The sequence below is a fragment of the Protopterus annectens genome, chromosome 8.part0 (genome assembly GCF_019279795.1).
Source record: "Protopterus annectens isolate FY-2018-M chromosome 8.part0, PAN1.0, whole genome shotgun sequence".
NCBI lineage: Eukaryota > Metazoa > Chordata > Ceratodontiformes > Protopteridae > Protopterus > Protopterus annectens.
Window position 1 is genome coordinate 776,868,333 of NC_056741.1, and position 20,641 is coordinate 776,888,973.

General features: G+C 38.0%; 1 protein-coding gene across 2 annotated transcripts in view; it reads right to left on the reverse strand.

Moving 5' to 3' along the window:
• The window catches only part of DENND1B (DENN domain containing 1B), a 3,525,330-nt gene that overhangs the window by 349,785 nt on the left and 3,154,904 nt on the right, over nt 1-20,641 (reverse strand). For both annotated transcript variants that reach the window (XM_044080248.1, XM_044080247.1), the window contains one exon: nt 8,109-8,165. In XM_044080248.1, coding sequence (XP_043936183.1) covers nt 8,109-8,165 — 57 coding nt within the window. The remainder of the gene's footprint in view (nt 1-8,108; nt 8,166-20,641) is intronic.

Below are 20,641 nucleotides of genomic sequence, written 5' to 3' on the forward strand. Positions count from 1 at the left end.
ATAAACCATCCTACAAACCAACAAACAAATCAGATATAAATCATATTAAATGCATTTGTAACAGAAAATAAAATCAAAAACAAAAAAATCCCAACAGTTCATTCTATTAAATAATCGCATAAAAATAATGTGTTAAAATTATTTATATGAAAAACAATGCTCACATTAAGAAATATGAGGCTTTCAATTTCAAAACACTAGCCATGGAAATAGCTTCATTAAAACCTGGGAAAACTGTGGCATTCGTTCTCAACTGCAACTTAAGTTCCTGAAACTCCAGGAAATCATCCAGCGAACCACCTCCCTGCCCCAAAACCACCTATTTAATAACAGTAAGTTTAAAACTATGGTTTGGTTCCTTTCTATGTGCTTAAATAAAGCATTCCCAACCTCTTTTTTCTTAGTATCGTGCATATTCTGGTAAATCACTCTCCTGAAATTATGTTTGGTCTTGCCCAGTGGCGGCTTGTGATATTGGACTGCAGCCCCCCCCAGCTGTAAAAACAAAATAAAAAAAATCCCCAGCTGTAAACTAAAAATAAAAAAATCCCAGAACTCTACGTATGCATACTTGCAAACTTGAATCCGGACTGATGTTTAACCAGTCTGGATTCAGAAAGAAGGCAGCAGTCTACAGATGTCTATGTGGTTACAACCACATAAACTGGAAGGGGATCGGACTGGACTGCAAGGTCTGCAGTCTGTGCATGCTTAGAACGAGCAGAGGCAGCGCATGCATGTGTAGCAGAATTTAGAGCAGACTTTAGAATGGGGAACTGTCCAGCACCAAGAAACAGACAGGAAACTGGCTTGGCTTATTTATTCTAGCACTAGGAACTTTGAGGATGGGACAAATAGAGGACAGCTCAAGTACTTATTTATTTTGGGACATTAACTTTGAACTGTTTCTGTGGACGGGAAACAGCTCAAGTGTGTTTGTGTGTATGAAATGCCCCAGTTAAATATAACTGGTGGATAGAGAGAGTAATTCAGGCCCAAACCCTCAAACTTGGGTGCAGGTAGCAAGACCCTGAATTCCCTACCGACCACCACTTGTGAGAAGCATTCAGATTTTTGCCTCATATTTTTGTTCTGTTCTGTTTCTTATAAACTCCGTGGTTTTCTGGATTTTGAATTCACTAAATAGTGACAGACATTTGAATTTCAGACTTCATATTCTTCAGAAAGTACATGGTAAGTTTATAAGATCAATATTTGAAATCTGTCCCTATTTTGGGGGCTGTATTCCCCCATTATTGGCTTTGTGCAGGTTTGTTTGTGCTAAGAGGTTGAGAGCTTTGATTAGAACAGAATGCACTGAATATGTTAGGGGGCTGTATTTCCCCATTATTGGCTTTGTCCAGGTGTTTTGTGCTAAGATGTTGAGAGCTATGGTGAGAACTGAATTCACTAAATGATAGCCAATTTAAGTTTCAGTCTTCCTGTCTTTCAAGAAACAGCTGATATGGCATAGTAGTATGTTGGTCTGACTGTAGTGCACAGGGTCCTGGGGTTCAAAATGCATGGCGGTAGCACAACATTTTATTCTAGCAACTTTCCAAGGTTATATAAGCAATGTTTAAAATGTGTTCCTGGTTTCTGGGCTTTTGCTCCCCCCCCCAATAAATTTTGGCTTTTTCTAGACTTCTTGTACTCATGTGCTGCAAAGTTGAGAGATACAGTTGAGTGTCGAGTGGATTTTACAAGGAGCTAAGAGCTTCAGGGGAAGAGAAGTTTAGTGCTGCTTATGCAGAGTCTACTTGCATTGTTAATAGCACAACAGGTAGTGTACTTGCTTTTGATGCAGAAGGCTGTGGGTTTTACTCCCACAATATGTAGATGCATTGCTGATACTGTACTGAGTTGTACTTTTAAACAGGTTGGATGCTGCAGTCCTGAGAATGTCCTCTTTGGCGGAGATACCTAGTAACTATCAACATGTTATCAGTTTGCTATCCATTCCCTATTGCAACATTACTAGCTTATCATTTTTTTAATGTAACATGGGTAATTTATTCCTCAAGGGTAACAGGCACTTTATTTGTAGATGAAACAATAAAATATAAAGTTATTTGCTAGCAGCAACCTCTTCATTAGTTACAGATCTCTTTAGTGTGGAATTATTTAGATGACTTATACTTCTGCAGAGACTGTGCAAATTTACTGATACTGATGGATTGTAGAAGTTTGAGTAGACTTTTATGATGAAAATGTTCTGAATTAGTCAGTTTTGACATTATTGGCGCATGCAATTTGTTTCATTGTTTACTGCAAAAATGTTCAAAACAATACATTTAAAATGTCCTCTAACATCTGTACTGTATTATACAAAGAATATAATTTAATACAATTAGGAAGGTGTATCAAAGAACACATGTATGTTTCATGTGCAAGGCGCCTATGATTTGAAAACAGCCCATAGTTAATCTTTATCTGCCACTGGACAGATGTATTCTCTTTGAATGTGGGCTTCCATGCTGTTTCAATGAATGTGAGTTTCAAGGGAGAAGAAGTTTTAATGCTAAGTCTATTTTCCATTATGAGACTACATTGCTTTGTTTGGCAGATGTCTATTAGTGTTTGTGCTGTAAAATGCAAAATAAAACTTTTAAATGAAATCCAAATGATCGTAGAAGTAAAGCAGTAAGCATATTACAGAGTTTATGGTAAATGGGGTGAAATAGCCAAGTAATGGGACATTGGAATGGCTGCAGGGCAGAGGCCCCATTCAACCATGATTTTGTGAGGGGAGGAAGGGTGGCAAACTCAAAGACAGCCCCATCTGAACTATACCTCTCCACTGTCCAGATTTTCACAGAATGAATAGTTTTTTGCTTCTTATTTTTGTTTTTTTTTCCTCATAAAATTTGTGTTTTTTCAGAAGCTCATTACATTTGTTGGAGACTTGCAGTTATTTTTGCAGGCTTTACCCATACACTAAACAGAATGAAAATCTATCATGTGTGGTCCATAACCTGTGCAGTAATCCTTTAAGCAATTTATCTTGAGCTTGTTTCTTGTTTGCTGTTCACTTTTTACTTTGATCATGTTTTCCCCATGAAACAAGTAGATAGTTGTCAGGCAGCAGGTCATTTTTGGATAAGAAACATTTTTACAAGTGGGGGTATCACAGAGATTGCTACTTTCAGCATGTTACTTGGCACTTTTATAAAGCTGAATATAAATTAGAATTAGAACTGCAGTGTAAGGAGAAGTGGTTTGAGTTGAGTGCTACTTTTTTATACTGGATTTTGAATGGCATTCCAGTAATGTATTTAAAAAGTAATTTATTTTTTCATGCCTCACAACCTTTTTGTTTCCATCTTGATATTAAGTAAATATTAAGTAAACTGCTATGTAGCCAATGCATTGAAATATTCTTTTTCTTCTATACTTCATTTTATCTTGATTGGACTCTCATAATGATGGTTTGGCACCCAGGGCAGCGTAATTAATTAAAGTCCCAGATTTTGTGGTTGTGAGCATAGCTCTACCCCTTTCTAGATGGCCACACCAATTCCCATTGGCCCCACCCATTCAACTGTCTCCTGCAGCCCTCCTTTGATTTGAAGTCACCAGCCGCGACTAGTCTTGCCTATATAAAAGGCATTGCCAGACCCACATGAAGCCAGGTGGATGACACCCTTGCTCCCACAGTAATACTTTCCATGCATTCCAATCTCCCCATAACTATCCAAAAAAACAGGAATCCCCCTCTAAAATGTAGGGGCACTGAGAACAGTAACCACATTTTCTCATCCTACCTTCCTTTTCGGCCTTGGTCACCTTCTCCAACAAGGTTTTAAATCACAAATCTTTTTTTGTAAACAGTAATAGGCCTTTCCCCCACCACTTCTATATTATGCTGTTCAGTTTGGAAAACCCTCCAATTTCTTTGAATAATAAACCTTATTTCATAGAAGTCACTACTGAATGTTAAAGTAAGAGCCCTGTTGTATATCTTAGTGGCATCCTCACCCTGTCCAAGGCTGGAGCCTATTATATCCCAATTCCCATGTAAGGGTATGAACTGTTCTGATCTTTTCTTATCTACCTCATTAAAAATATTAAATAAAAGTGAATCCAGGTAATCCCTCAACCTAAACATAACCCTTAATTTTTCACATTCAGCCTGACATTCATCCTCATTAGTAACCATCCTGGCTAGTCTTACAACTTGCCCTTTAACAAGGGCCCTTTTCTGATTTAAAGGATGCATACTTCCAAAGTGGAGAAAGGAATTAATATAGGTTGGTTAATGATATGGCTTTCCCTATTGTTGGGAATTTCTTGTTTTTTATTTTAGTTTCTATTATGAATGCATTTAATATGATTTATATCTGATTTGTTTGTTGGTTTATAAGATGGTGGGTTTTACCAAGGTGCGGAGTTTACTTGTTTAGATTGAATCTTTCAGACCTTACTTTTTCATCTGAGGTATTTTACAATGTATATGCTGATGACCTGAAATTGGGTAAACTGATTACAAGTGTTACAGATAAGGCATGTCTGCATAATAATTTGACTAAATTGACCATTTGGGCACAGGAGAAAAATATGTTGATAAACTCATCAAAAACTAAGCATATGAGATTTGGGAGACATAAAGTGAAAGGTGAATATTTAATACAGTGATTGAAACTGTAGACTCATTTAAGGACCTTGGTATATGGATAGATTCAGCTATGAGTTTTTCTAATCATATCAACCAATTGGCTAATGATAGTTACAGATCTATAGGTTGTATAAAAAGATTTATAAAGTCTAGGAAATAAAACATAATGAAGTCATTGTTTGTTAGTTACATTAGACCCAAACTTGAGTATGGAATAACAATATGGAAACCCTATAGGAAAACATGCATGAATAAACTGGAAAGAGTACAGCGGAAATATACCAAGGGCATCCATGGATGTGAAAATAAGTTATTATGAAAGACTAAAATATCTGAATTTGTACGGTGTCTCTTACAGATATTTAACAGATCTTATTCAGGTATATAGGGCATTTAGGGACAACTACCTCTGGGAATGTTTGGGGTTATCAAAAAGTACCAGAGAAAGAGTACCAGTATCAGATAACCTATGTAGAAGATTTTATAGGAATGAGAAGTTTACTAATTGGTTCTCTGACAGAGTAGCTGATGCTTGGAACAGACTACCAAATTACATTAAAGCAAGTACTAGTTTAGATATTTTTAAGAACAGCCTGGACATTTATTGTGGGAACAAGTGTTTTGGTATATTGGCAAGCTAGAAAGGCATTAATTGCCGTGCTTGAAACATCTGTATGTATGTAAGTTTGTTTGTATGTATGCATGCATATAATAGGGCTGGGGCATTTTAATTAAACATTTTTGGGCTTTGGTGCTTAATTAGTTAATTATTTGAGTGTTGTATAAATATGGCTGTTGAGCTTTTTTTTGCATTCTGATGAAGTCTGTGTCACTAGAGGATGAAAGAGCTTAAGTTTAGTTATTTAAATTCAAGTTTTTTTGGGGGGAGGGGTTAACTCCCTAGTATCTTTTGTGTTTTTCTTAGTTTGTGGAGAATTTCTTGTTCTTGCATTAGAACATCATACTTAAAATGAACCCTGGTAGAGAATGGACTCTAAAATGCTCAACATATATAATGCTGGCATATTAACTGGGTCTTGGATTCCTGAGGGGGGTAAAAAAACGGTCTGAATGGATTATAATTCCTCAAGGAATTATCCACAGGTAAATATATAACAAAAGTTACATTATAAAATCTATTATGTTCAGTCTCAGATGAGCATGAAGCATTTTTTCTGAAGTTCCCACTTGAAGCACACCATCCGACAAAGTATATGCTGAGATAATCCCTATCCGTTACCGGAATCTAACCAGAAAGAAGAACTTAATCTCCTCTTTGCAAATCAGATGGCAGGGACTAAAGCTTTGTGAAATAACAGTACACAGACAAGGAAATGAAGCTAGCCAAAAGAGGGCTTAATGACTTGGAAAACAAAGACAGGGCAACAAGGTTAAGAAAAGCTTTATTGTTGGTGGGACGGAGACTTGAATAAGAAATTCAAAGTTAGCACACCAGAGAAATTTCAGTTTAGAAAAGCCAAGTGCACTCAAGAACCGTATCTATTTATTCAAAGTACTTACAGCTCAGTCTTAAAGAAAAAGAGCGTAGAATGTTATGCTACCAAAACTCATAGTTAATACAACAATAAAAAGCTGTGTTGCAACTTCAATGGACCTGTTGCTGAAAAAAGATTTCCTTCACAATGAGTAAAGGAAAATTCTCATGTACTTGCACAGTGGATCCTTAAAGATACTGCTCTGAATTAAATTAAACTGAATACAGTTTTTAAGTCAAAAATATGGCTGAAATTAGATGCAATGCCAATACTCCCCACCAGTGGCATTGTAATTTCAAACCATTATAATTCTGGTGCAGCATATCAAAGTTATTTTAAACTCATGGACTGTTGCTCTTCGTTCTACATGCATAGTCTGTGCTGCTGATGTCTTCAGTGGACTGCAAACTGCCATAAAGAGTAGACTGCACATAAGCAATTATACACAAGATTGCTGCTACCTTAACCGAGCAGTTTCCATGGTAACAACATTCTTTAACACCTTCAAGGTCCTGTTAACAAGGAAAACTCAAAACTTAAAATGGCACAGTATGCAAAACATGCATCACACACAGTCTTTAATAAGTGTGGTCAGTCTTTATAACCAAATGCAGCATCAGAAAATAGGTCTCCCGACACAAGCAATATTATACCTTCATGGACTACCAGAGCAACGTAGCACCCCTTCTTTTATCCTAAGGCGTCAACATTCTATTTTCTTCATTATCAATACACAATTGCACCTTATACTGCTATATTAGAGTAGTGAAGCCACAAATGCAGCAAAACATTCACAGCATTTCCAAGATTTATTTCACACAGATAAATTTTCAAATGTGCCACTCATCAAGCCCTCAGTTTTCAAAGATTTATACTTTGTTGTATTATCTTTAGAACAACAACTCTATTTACAGCTTACAATACCTAAAAATAACACACATTTATTTAATTACATTAATCAGGAAAGAAAACAGAAGCTGGACAGCCTTTTTTTTCCAGAGGTAATTTAGACTAAGTCGGCCAGAGTTCAAACATCACTGCAATAGTATATAACTACATCTTAAATATTTTTCTGGTTAATAAAAGAGAAAGTATATCTTAACAAGTGGTAACATGTACATTACATTCAACTGTTTTAACCACTGTTAAACTTCAAATTCCACACAAGTTACAAGAGGTGTGAATGGGCATACTAAGGAAATTTATAAGTCCCATTTCAAAAAACAGAATGTTGAATTAGTGAAGATATTCTTTGCATGTATCACAAACTTAAATATTTATGCATCATCCCAGAACATTATTTCCTCATTTGAGCTGTAAAAGACTTACTAAATAAATACTCACTTGTAAAATAATATTCATTGAAGGCTTTTCTGTTTTTGGATATAGTTGTTTGGTACTATTTGACATTTATATGAAAATCATACTTCTTTAAAATATTGGACTTCAACTGTGGTATTTCCATAGAAATTAAATTCAAGAAATTGACACAAACCACAATATATTTCAGCAAAATATTTTAATCCTGCTGTACTTTACATTTTGCTGCTGCTGCCATTTAAAAAGGAAAATACTTAAATGCCCGAAAATTTATACACTACATAAAGATTTATTGAAACCAAAAAAGACAATTTCAACTACTGAGTTACATTTAGCTGTAAGTACAGACTGCTTTAAATTCCCTGCTTGATGGCAAAGATTCCAATTGTGATATCAAAGCAATCACCCTTATGAAAACATACATCTTGTTAAAATAACTTTGAAACCCTCAGTTGTTCATTGATGAAATATGCAAACAATAAAGAGACTTCCCAATGTCTGCATGGCATGACAGATAATTGCCAGAGGGCTCGTTATGAAAAATGCATAGTGTTGAATAAAAGACTAAGCATATTTCAAAAGTCATTAAAAAGAGAAACCTCATGAGGTCTGTAGAAAAGATACTTCAAACCAATCAGAGAATAAAAGGAAAGAAATCAGGAAAATCTGCTACATACCTTTTGTTTTAACTTGCTCTTCATTTCTTTTATTCCCTGCTTTGCATGACTTTTTGCCTAAGAGATTAACACAAAAGCATAAGTGCAGTACCCTGACATTTTTCTTAAGAAAATACCTTTTATCAAGGACAAAGTCAGTCAAAACCCCAATAGTATCACATCTGAGGGAGATGACAAAAAAAACATGCTCTTAAACAGTATGTGGCCTAATTCAATTTCACACAAGAACAAAATATCAGGTGCTCCTTTTCGCACTGATGTATACATTGCATAGCTGGTACGTGATATGGGAGGCATACTTTAGATACATAAGCAAACACAAACATAATGCCAACTAAACAGACTGCTGCAAAGTCAATGCAAATTGACAGATTAACTATATTTTTGTTCTTAATCAATATATTAATAATGTTATAAATTTCATTTTTGATTAAGCTTAAAGCACTGTTACATTAATTTGGTGATAAAATAAAAACAATTCAGCATTTAGTGCTACCCACCACTGTTGCCTCCCCCCAGCACTTGAATAAATGTAAAGAAAGGAAAATATTACTTTTGAAATCTGATTTTTCCAAGAAAAATCTATATTATAATATTAATATAATGAGTAATAAAATTAACAAAAGTATCCCCATCAGTATACTGTTTACCTTTAAGTTTACTTCAGTATTACAATAAGGAAAATAATGCTTTTATTAATGGTTTCAAGTGTTTCAAAGTCCCAACTTTCAACAGTTGGACAGCGTATCTCATTTCCCTGGTATTATTCAACATGAATTACAAAAAATAAGTAATTTAATGAAATAAAATATATGTTTGTGTGTGTGTTTCTATGTCACTGTCTGTCTAATTTTAACAAAAGTGCAGGACTTTCACTGAAATGGTTGAACTGCTCCCTTTCCTCACTGTTAGGGTAACCTTGAAGGTATCCCTGAACCATCTTTACTCATGTGTGCTAACCCTGCCACCACCCCTAACCCCAAACATGCATAGTACGTTACTTTCTCTGACAGCACCAATACAATAGAAACACACACATCACATACTCAAACACTCACAACACTAAACCTATCACATTACTAGTCCTTACTCTAATCTTAATCCACAAACACCAGGAGAAGCACTCCTACCTCTAATTTTGAAAGTCTGAGTACATACAAATATGTTGGAATTAGTTAACAACCCTTTTAAATATATGCAAGCAAACCTCACAAACTTTTACAAAAGGTGATGTTCCCAACATCAACATTTCTGGCATTCGATAATGCACACTTTCAAGAAAAAAAAAACACCAGTCCACTTTGTTCTTATTACTTGAATCGACAAAGTAAAATGTAAATACAGACACAGACACAGACACACACACACACACACACACACTCACATTGGACACTAACTTTTCATACAAGCTACTTGTATGTCATTTTACTTTAGACTGACGCAAACACACACATTTGTTTAGCTGAATGACGATACATAGGTTTTTAGTAAGATTTACTGTTACAGTGACCTTATTTGAAATGCTCAGCTTTACACTGGAAATTTTTTAGAAATTAATCATTAACTTACGGATGCTATTTTTAGTACATCATTTAAGAACATACTTATAGGATTACATAGTAATTAGGATCATACCTCTCAAGGGCCTCTAATTCTGCCTCTTATTTTTGCCCTGTCCCTCATAACATTTAAAATTTTCTGGTAAACCACTGAGGACAATAGTTAGTCAATAATGTCTTTTACTTCTTATTGTCATGAAAATGTATGTTCTATTAACCTTTAACATGAATTACAGTAATATTTAAAAAAATGTCCCTAATCTTGGTCCTTTGTTACACTATTACTTTTGCCTTTGCCATTGATTCTTAAGAAGGTTAAAGGTATGTTAAGGGCATGTATTGTGAAAAGCCTGTTTACAAAAGTTTTGCTTCAAATAATACAAGGATGGAGTAAAACAAAACAAGCAATGTGAATTATGGGAAAATGCAAAGGCCAGAAAATAATCCCTTTCCATAAACTCTTATTCATAGATAAAAGATGTAATACGCAAGAATACAGAAAAGCAAAAAAAAACATCCATCTGCCTGTCCAACAGTAAAAAACATTCTACACAGCTATGTTCCCAGTCGGTCACTGTGATCCGGTGACCAAAAACTCCTGTCTACAAACCTAACAAATCTGCTGGGCACTGTCTGTACTTGTACAAGGTTGCTAAGGCCTGGAACTCCTTACCTGTATCCATCAGGTCTATCCCCTCCCTACGTGTCATCTTTCAAAATCACTCTGAAAGACTTCCTAAAATTTGCCTCTGTTCTTGCTCAGAACCAGGATAAAATATATCCCTGAATGTGAGCAAGTACTTTTTCATTCCTTACACCTCCTTACTCTCCCTTCATCTTCGCTCACTTCCTTACTGCTATCAAATTCTCTTCCCTGACTTTCTCTCTAAATATACCATAGCCTGTTTTCCCTCATTTCATATTGCAATTCCTATTTCTATTAGACTAACTTACATTTAATTTCTACATACTGTCTAAAATTTCTATAAATATTAAATAATGCTAATTTAACTTGTATAGATTCTTAACCAATGTTTTTATATTATGTCTAATTTGTTATTTAAACTGCAAAGGTTTTTGTTTTATTTTTGAAGATTGTAAAATTACTGTTCTTAAAATGTTTTGTAATAATTTGGAGCTTTTCTCCCTGGGCCTACACTGAAAATGGGCTTCTACCCCAGTTGGACTTTCCCGATAATCAAATGTCAATAAATAACTAAATAATAAAAGCCACAAAACAGAGTCACTATGAATAAACAGATTTATACTATGTGATCATTTGTGGATATCGGTGACTCAGAAAAAGCATTACCATGGTTCAGTGCAGTAATCTGAGAAATTTGGTGGTCAACAGATCTCTTGTGCGCACTAGGGGAACAAAAGTCCCATACTGGTACTACAGCTGCCCTCTGTATCTACAACTGCTTCTCAACTTTAAAATGCATTTTTCTTATTCGCAGAATAGCTGTACAAAGTTGGCCATAGGCTGTGCTGATCCTGCAGTGTAAAATTAGCTGTATATCAGGCTGTATGAACACCGGCTCACTAACTGACAGGCCAACTTCAATGAACCACCCTGTGGTTCAGTGTAGCATGTCAAAGTGATTAATTAATTATTGGTTAGAGTTCTGCACACAGCCCTCTTTCACTAAACATCAATTAGCAGGGGAGGAGAAGGTTGGCAAGGAAGGTCATGGTCGTTCAGTTATTCTGAGCAATCTGTGAATCCAGGCTAGTGTCAGTACACATCAGGTTAATGAATGTGTCAGAGAAAGAAGATAATGAAAGTGAGACAACAATGAGAATTTAGTAAGATCTATGGGAGTAGGACAGTAGAGTGGAAATGCAGGAACTATTTGAAGGAGATGCATTTCAATATCAGAAATGTGTGCCCAGAAATGTGCATGTGTGTTACTAACTATGGCAATGAATATTCAATTAACCAATCCTACAACTTATGTTAATTGCTCATAGCATTCACCTGCATTTTGTAAAATGCTAAAAGTTATTCATCCAACAAGTATATTCAGCTCCTAGTTAAAAAGAAGCAAGCGCATGTAGTAGGCCCTACACAAATAGCAAAGATTGAAAGACTGTTATTGACTATGGTAATGAATGTTCAATGAAGCAATCTTGCAACAATAGTTTATTGCTCACAGCAGTCACCTGCATTTTTTTAAATGTTAAGTGTCACACATCCAACAAGTATACTCAGCTGCTACTTGAAAACAAGCAATCACATCTAGTAGACCTGACTCAAATTGACTCGAATAACAAAGACTGACAGACTAAACTAGTGCATGTAAACCAACCATCTGTAAGAAAATGCACCTCTTACAATCTGTTACCTGCAAAGGATGAGGAAAGGCTCCAACATCATGTTCTCCAGAGCAGAAAGAGACTACATAGTGAGAGACATGCAGAAATGGCTGACGGCAATTCAGACAAAATATGCTCTGAATTAGAATGCTTTACTCCTCCTCATACCAGAGAGCAATTCTCTGTTAAATGCTTAGAATGATTCTCATAAAGATGGTTAATACACATCAGGAATACATTGATATAAACAATCTTTGTATGCACTATCTGCATTTGGCCTCCTGCAGCCAATATATGTGCAAACAAAGGCTAGTGCTAGGGCATCCAGGACAAAGCAGGGAATGAGATGCCAGTGAGTGACATGTTAAAGAACATTTGGCATAACAGCTATCCTAAACATCCCTTTGGTTCATTAAACAAGAATTTCAAGCACACTGTTTGACTAGTGATGTTCATATATTGATTTTATATTATTTATTTAACTTCTACCATTATGCAATATGGAAGCCAAATGCAAATCACATCTGTTTCATGACATCACTCTGCTGTACAAGTTTATATCTAAGATAATGTTGCAATTGACCATTAGACAAAACTTTGCAGATTTTCTTTTAGAGATCTGGCAATAGAAAGGGGGGGGGCAGTAAATGCAAAGCTATACCACAACCAGAGACATAATGATGGGGGAAATGAAAGAGGAAATTTCTTTCAGTTGACATGTGAAAGGAGAACAAGACAAAAAAGTGGAGGACATTTCTTCACTTAGCATGTCACAAGGGATATGACGAAGGGAAGGAGGTTTAATGTGTGTTTCCATCACAATCTGCATATGGCAAAATGGATAGCATTGGTTATTTATAGCTATCATGTCCAACTCATTTCCATATCTCATTTTCTGGAATGTGAATATGAGTTGCATCTGATTGCTGCAAATCATCAGTGCCATTTAAATGAAGAAACCCAATCTGTAATTGTAATTTTAAAGCTCTAACCCTAAAACTCTGTTCATAACTCTAACCGCAAAACTTGCTTCCTAATCCTAAAATGCCATGCTTAACCCTAAAACTTTACTTATAAACAAAACAATAACATAATGTGCTTACTTAGCTATAACACAGATCTTTTATTTTACCACAGTACATTATTAACATTATTGGGATGATGACTTGCAGTTATGCTACTTCTGCACAACCTTAAGTCTATAGCTAAAACAGCTATGGTCAAGTATGAGGAGAGATCATTTATCATCTGGCACATAAAGTACAGTTTTGTACCTACCATAAATGTAGATGTTCGAGTGTTCATACTGCTGCAGCCATTACACTTGGGTTATCCTGCCATCAGGCAGTCCTGCAGTCGGCCAGAGTTCCAAAGTCTTGGTCCGGCGTCGGTTGCTGTCGCTTCTTCCCTGACGTCAGTGCGCCAGGGGTATATAAGATGCATCCAACGCCATTTTCTTCAGTTTTTCTTGCCCCAGATGTCAGGTGCCCTCAAGTAGGTAGGCAATACATACTGCTAATTAAAAATGTACATATGAAATAAAAACAATACCTTCAGATACAAGCAAATGCACCACAAAGGTTGTATAGGATAGAAAGGTATAGATAAGTCAAGCTAGTTCAGAGGGGATGGAGGGAGGGTAACCTGGACTGCAGCAGTGTGAACACTCGAACATCTACATTTATGGTAGCTTCAAAATTGTACTATGTTCAATTTCACTGCTGCAGTCATTACACTTGGGTAGAATCCCAAAACTAAGGTTGGGTTGCTGGTCTATAAAGAGTTAGGGTTGGCTATGAGACCCTGCAGAACTGCAGTGGCAAATCCTGCTCTGGATTTAGAGTAAAGAGGCAAGTGGTAATGCTTGGTAAAGGTGTGCACTGAATTCCAAGTTGCAGCCTCCAAAATTTCCTTGGCAGGTACTCCTCTGAGAAAGGCTGTTGAAGTGGCTGTTGCCCTGGTGGAATGTGGCCTAATGTTATTAGGGACTGATTTTCCATGCTGTGTGTAGCAGTAATGAATACAGTGTCCAATCCATTTGGATACAGTCTGCTTTGAGATAGCCTTGCCCTGTGATCCTGCAGCGTATGCTACAAACAGTTGCTCAGTTTTCCTGAAAGCTTTTGTTTTGTCCAAATAGAAGCGTAGCTGCAAGTATATGTCCAAAGAGTGCAGAAGTTTCTCCCCTTTATTCTGGGGGTTTGGATAAAAAGTTGGCAAATGGATGGTTTGGTTAAGAGCCACACTAGATACCACCTTTGGCATAAAGGTAGGGTTTGTCCTTAAAGAAACCCTGTCCTGATGAAAAATTATAAAAGGTTCCACTGCCATTAATGCCTGTAGCGTTGAGACTCTTTGTGCTGAAGTTACTGCCAGGAGCAGAGCTGTTTTCCATGATAAAAATTTTAGATCGGCTGTATTGGCTGGCTCAAAAGGTGGCAGGGTCAGTTTTTACAAAATGAAATTGAGGTCCCAAGTTGGTGTTGGTGCTCTCCGGGGCGGCCTTATGTTTTTAGCCCCTCTGATGTACTGCTTTAGCAAGAGATGAGAGAATAAAGGAGGATACGTGTTATAATGTACTGAAATGGCAGAGGCATGGATCTTAATTGATGAGAAGGATAGGCCTTTGTCCAGCATCTCAGTTAAGTATTGTAAAATCTGAGGAATGTTTGAGACAAGAGGGTCAAAGCTTTGAGCCTGGTTCCAGGTGCAGAATCTCTTCCATTTTTCTGAGTAAGCTTTCCTGGTGCTAGGCCTCCTGGCCTCCAAAATGACATCCATAACAGCTTTAGAAAGAGGTGTTGCCTGTTTGAATAATGAATCTGCCATGCAGCCAGGTTTAGGGTTTTGAGCTGACCTTGCAGGATCTGATTGTTTTGTTGAGTCAGAAGTTATGGAATTTGAGGCAAAATCCATGGTGGGCCTTGAGCTAAGTTCTTTAAGATTGGGTACCAGTGCTGGCGTGGCCAGTCTGGAGCAATCAGGATCATCTGTGGTTTTTCTTGTCTTGTTTTTAGGAGTACCTTTGAAAGGAGAGGCAGTGGTGGGAAGGCATAAACTTTTAGGCTTTTCCAGCTGAACGAGAGAGCATCCACTTTCCATGCTTGTGTATGTGATAAGTCCTTGTGCAGAATTTTTGTAGTTGGCAATTCAGTAGGGAGGCAAAAAGATCTATGTCTAGGCATCCCCATTTTTGCGTTACCATGCTGAAGATTTGTGGACTCAGTTTCCATTCGTGAGGGTCCATATTTCTGCTTAGATCATCTGCTAGAGTATTTTTCTTTCCTGGCAGGAATTGTGCTTGCAGATGAACTTGATACGTTAGAGCTGTATTCCACAAGGTCATGGCTTGCCTGCATAGGGGATAAGAATGAGTGCCCCCTTGCTTGTATATGTACCACATTACGGTGGTGTTGTCTGTCTTTAATAATAATTGTCCTGGATGCAGAAGGTCCTTGAAAGCTGTTACGGCATTTTGAAAAGCCAACATCTCTTTTTGATTGATGTGAAGATGCATCTGGTCTGTGGTCCACTTGCCCTGAATGCATTTTCCTGCCATGTGTGCTCCCCAGGTGTAATCTGAAGCATCTGTTGTTAGAGTCTGCCTGGCTGTGGGTAGGGTAAAAGGCTGACCCTTGTTTAGGTGACATGCCTGTGCCCACCATCGAAACTCCTGTTGTAGGCAAGGAATCATTGGTATTACTGCTTCTAAACTGTGAGAGTGTTGAGTCCAAAAACTTTTTAGGTACCATTGTAATTTCCTCATATGCAGTCTGGTATATGGTATTAGTAGTATGCAGGATGCCATGAATCCCAGGGCCTGCAGAATTTTTCTTGCAGGGAGATGGGACTTTTTTGCCAGTAGTTGAAAATATTGAGTTAATTGAATTTGTTTGTCTGGCATGAGATAAGCCATCTGGGCCATTGTATTTAAGCTGGCACCCAGGAATATAATCTGTTATGAGGGCACTAGTTTTGATTTTTTTTTCTTTACTGTGTACCCTAGAGAAATTAGCAACCTTTTTACAAATGCCAGATGCTGTTGAAGAATGTCCTTTGTCTCTGCTTGAATGAAGCAGTCATCCAGGTATGGATATATTTGAATTCCTTTTTGTCTGCAAAATGCAATTACTGGTGCCAGGCACTTTGTAAAGACCCTGGCCGCAGTAGATAAGCCAAAGGGCAGTGCAGAGAATTGGTAGTGCATTGCACCAGCTTTGAATCTGAGGTATCTTCTGCAATTTTGTCCGATAGGGACATGCATGTATGCCTCTTTGAGGTCCAGAGTAACAAGCCAAGCCTTCTTGCCCAGCATGGGTAGAAACTGCGTAATGTCAACATTTTGAATTTCGGAATATCCAGGTAAGTATTTAGAATTGAAAGGTCTAGTATGGGTCTCCAGGCCTTGTCCTTTCTGGGGACCAGGAAGAGTCTTGAGTAAAATCCTTGTCCCTGTTGTGGTACTTTTTGAATAGCTCTCATGTCCATGAGGGCTGAAATTTGTTTTTGTGCCTCTGCCCATTGATTCTGTGGCAGGTCTGGCATTCCTTTTAGCCTTGGTAAAGTATGAAAGTGGAACCTTTAACCTTGAGACACAATATTCAGAACCTATTTGTCTTGGGTGATTGTTTGCCAGTTTTGAGAAAAAAAGTGCTAGTTTTCCCCCTAAGGGGGCTGCCAAAAGGGAAGTGTTTGGCATACAAAGGGGAAAGTCATTGGGACTGTTTCCTGTAAGGTTGAGACTTGTCCTCACCTCCTTTTGGGGTTGAGGTGCCCCACTGTTGTTGTCTGTTAGAGCCTTGGGGTTGAGATCTGCCGCTTGGACGTCTGTATCTGCCTCTCTGTGGCCTGTCTGACACTGGAAAGGACCAATTCTTTGTTGGCCAATTTCTGCTAAATCAAGGGGGCTGTACCTGTAAAAAATCCTTGACTGTTTGCATAGATTTAGCTTTATCCTCCATTTTCTTTAACACATCTTCTGCCTTAACACCAAACAAGGTATCATGCTGTAAAGGAGCATCCAATAATTTTGTCTTAACATGATCAGGTAAACTCTGTTCTTTTAACCAAGCATGTCTTCGAATTACAGAACCTGTAACTGGGGCTCTACAAGAGGCCTCTAAAGAATCAAAACCACATTGCAGAGTATGTTTTCCCACCTGTTCAACTGCATGCAATAAATCCTGCATTTCTTTACAGTCAGGAGCTTCTGAGCTTGCAAGCATTTTCTGTTTTAACTGAGTCATTAAATATTGTTGGTACTTAAGCATGTGAAACTGGCAATTTAAAGCCCTTACTGCTAAAGTTGTAGAAGTGTAAACTTTCTTCCCCCATCTATCCAAAGCTCTGGAATCTCTGTCAGAGGGTACTGGATTTTTTTGCAATGGAAGCCTTAACCCCTTTTGGACCCTGGGAAATAGTTTCTGGATCAGTAGAAGGGTTTTTATAAAGAAACTTGTGAGAGTCAGGGACTCTATAATACCTATCTGGCTTGACTGGTGCAGGGGGTAAAGAATCAGGTGATAAGCTGGATACAGAGAACACATCATCCACAATATCAAGCACAGGCGGAATAGCCAGGTGCCTGTGCTGAGGCAATAAAAGGAAATCCCTGAGCCTTTTCTTGGATTCTGAATAATCCTGACTTTCCCAATGGAAATGCTCCCTCATGGTATGTAAAGTTTCCCCAAAAGAATAATCCTCAGGAGGAGAGGCTGAAGGGATAGATTCTTTAGCATCAGAGTCCTCATAGCGGGGTAGAGAGTATCCCTGGTCTGAAGAGGAATCAAAGGAAATGGAAACCTGATCAGAGGAATCATAGTCTGTATCCTGCCTAGGCCTTTTCTCAGGAGGGGGATGGGAGCCCCTGATTAGAGTAATGTGGTCTTCGGCCATTTTAAACATCTGTTTCTTAGGCAAGGAGGACTGTCCAGGAGAATGCTGTACTTGCTTCTTTGTCTTTAATGGTACTTTTGTCTTGGCTGTTGCTTTAATGGTAAGTTGTGAAAGTCTGAAAACACCCTCAGAAGCCGATGCCTGCTCAACGGCTCCGGACCCATCTGAGGGATTAGTTTCCATAGGCCCAATACCTTGAGTTTCCAGAGGCCTAGTTGTCTCCACGTGGGAGTCGGAGGTGGCTCGTGGCTCTGAGGTAGCGGGTGTCAGGGGCTGCGAAAGCGCCTCACTGAGAACCGGCGACTGGCCTAGAAGAGGTTTTGTCATTGGTTTTGGACCTCGGATGCCTGTCTTTATCCTTGTCTTTGCGTTTTTTCGGAATTGCGGTTTTAGGTTGATCCCACGGCATAGTATAATTTAACCTTCGGCCAAAGTAGTGCAAAGCAAAATCAAAACATCTTTTTATAGTGCATTTGTTAAATCTAGCACAAAACTGACAACTAGTGACGTCGTGATCAGGGCCTAGGCATGGAATACAGTAAGAGTGGAAGTCCTTATGAGGTATTTGCTTCCCACAAGAAATACAATTATTAACTTTTTCTGACCTCGGTCTGAGGCAAGAAAAAAGTTTCCCCAATGGGGTACTTAGCTTTATTGAAGACTTCAGATCTGAAATTCGACTTCGAAAATCTCAGGAGTCGGCCGACCGGCACTTGCGAACTGCTTCTGCTTCGGGCACCGCGCGGCAAGAAAGACTGAAGAAAATGGTGTCGGATGCATCTTATATACCCCTGGCGCACTGACATCAGGGAAGAAGCGACAGCAACCGACGCCGGACCAAGACTTTGGAACTCTGGCCGACTGCAGGACTGCCTGACGGCAGGATAACCCAAGTGTAATGACTGCAGCAGTGTAACACGATGAAAATCCAGAGATATGACTTGGGGTAGGTGGTGCTGTCACTCTCATCGCTATCAAGAGCAAAGCAACAGGGTTGGAGGTTGGACGGATGGGGTTGCTGTCACTGCTGCCATCAATGGGGACACACAAAAAGGAAAGTGTGCATGTTGCTTCAGCAATACAGTTGGTGGTGTCACAACCCGGTCAGGATATACAGCACTGGCCTCCAATCCGCTACCAGACCAAAAATGTTAATTCATACAGCCCTACACAGTCTAATCCTTGGATGAACCAGACTACTTACAGCTGCCTTCTAAAATGTGACAAATATATTTCTTGTTAAGTGAGATATATACATCTCGATCCCTATCATGGGATCAAAGTTTCAAAACTTCAAAATTCATATGATCAAAGTTCTGAAACATCGAACATAAATGAAAAAAAAAAAATAAAAACAAAACCTTTTTTTTTTTTTTTTTTTTTTTTTTTTTACATTTTTGCAGGCAGGCAAGCCCCCTGATCCTTCTACATCCCCTGCAAATTAAATATACCAGCTCTCAGATCACACTACAATGAGGAAAAGGGCAAATTTCCTGATCCATGCTGTACTGCAATCTCCATTCAAAACGTTAGATGTTTCAAAATTTCAATTATATGGTCTCAATTATATGACTTCTAAAGTTTGAAAACTTTGAGCATATGATAAGGATCTATTGACCTACATCTACCTTACCAAGAGGTCTTGTTGGCCAGAACAGGCTTGCTTACAGAACAATTTGACTAATTCAGATTTTTGTTCTGTGCTGTAACTGTCACTGACATTTCCTGCTTTTTAAGAGTTACTGACTGCTTCCTTTATAAACAGTTGACAGTTGGACCATTCATTCATGTATTTTATCTCTGCAATTTAACTTGTATAGTAATAATCTGGCTTTTCATTTTTTCATCAATTGGCTGATATCCTGAAATCCATGTATATTGTATTTATGATCATGTCAGCTACAGAAAATCAGACCTCTTCATTATTCACACTTTGAAACTAATTAATTTGTAGCATGGCCAAACTTAAGCTTATATTATGGACTACTGGTTCTATAAATTAATCCAACCTTGGACAGGTATAATTTTTTTTTATTTTATTTATCCTTTGTTGAACAGGTTAGTTCCACTAGGTTAGTGACCTTTTTTCATGGGAGACCAGAAGTGGTATTTACACTACTAGGGGAAATTTGGCGTAAGCATTAAGGAACTTTTCCTACACTTTTATGAGCATATGGAGATACAATTCTGTGTTACACTGCTTTTCTTCTGGTCTGGGCGCTGATGAGGCTCGGAGAAGCAGGAAGTCTGAAAATGGAGGAAAAAGGAAGTGTTTTTTGTGAGTGTGAAGTAAAAGAAGCTGTTAATGGAACAGCTGAGATGTTAAATGCAGTACAGGAGGAGTTGGAAGTGAAGCACAGTGAGGTGGATGAAGAGAAGAGTAAATAAAGTGGTGCACTATCAACTAAAAGGCAAAATGAGGGAGCTGAGGTAGATATGGCAGATTTGGAAGTGCTTTTTCAGCAAAATTTGTTTGTATCCAAGGTAGTAACACTGTTGTTGTTACAGTCCTCCAGTTGGGAAGGCTGTGGGATGTTTATTTAAAGAATTAATTGACCAGAATGAGCCAGAGTGAGAAGGCAGTGTCGTAGGGAAAATAATGGATAGAATCCAAGAAGGAGTGCAGGAATTAAGGAAGGAGAAGACATCCTATGCACAGACGATGAGAGAAGGCAAAAGACGAGAAGAGAGAAAGGCAGAAGTAAGAAAAAAGCATCAGGTGAGAATTAGTAGTAAGAGGGAGAAGGAACTTGAAAGGTA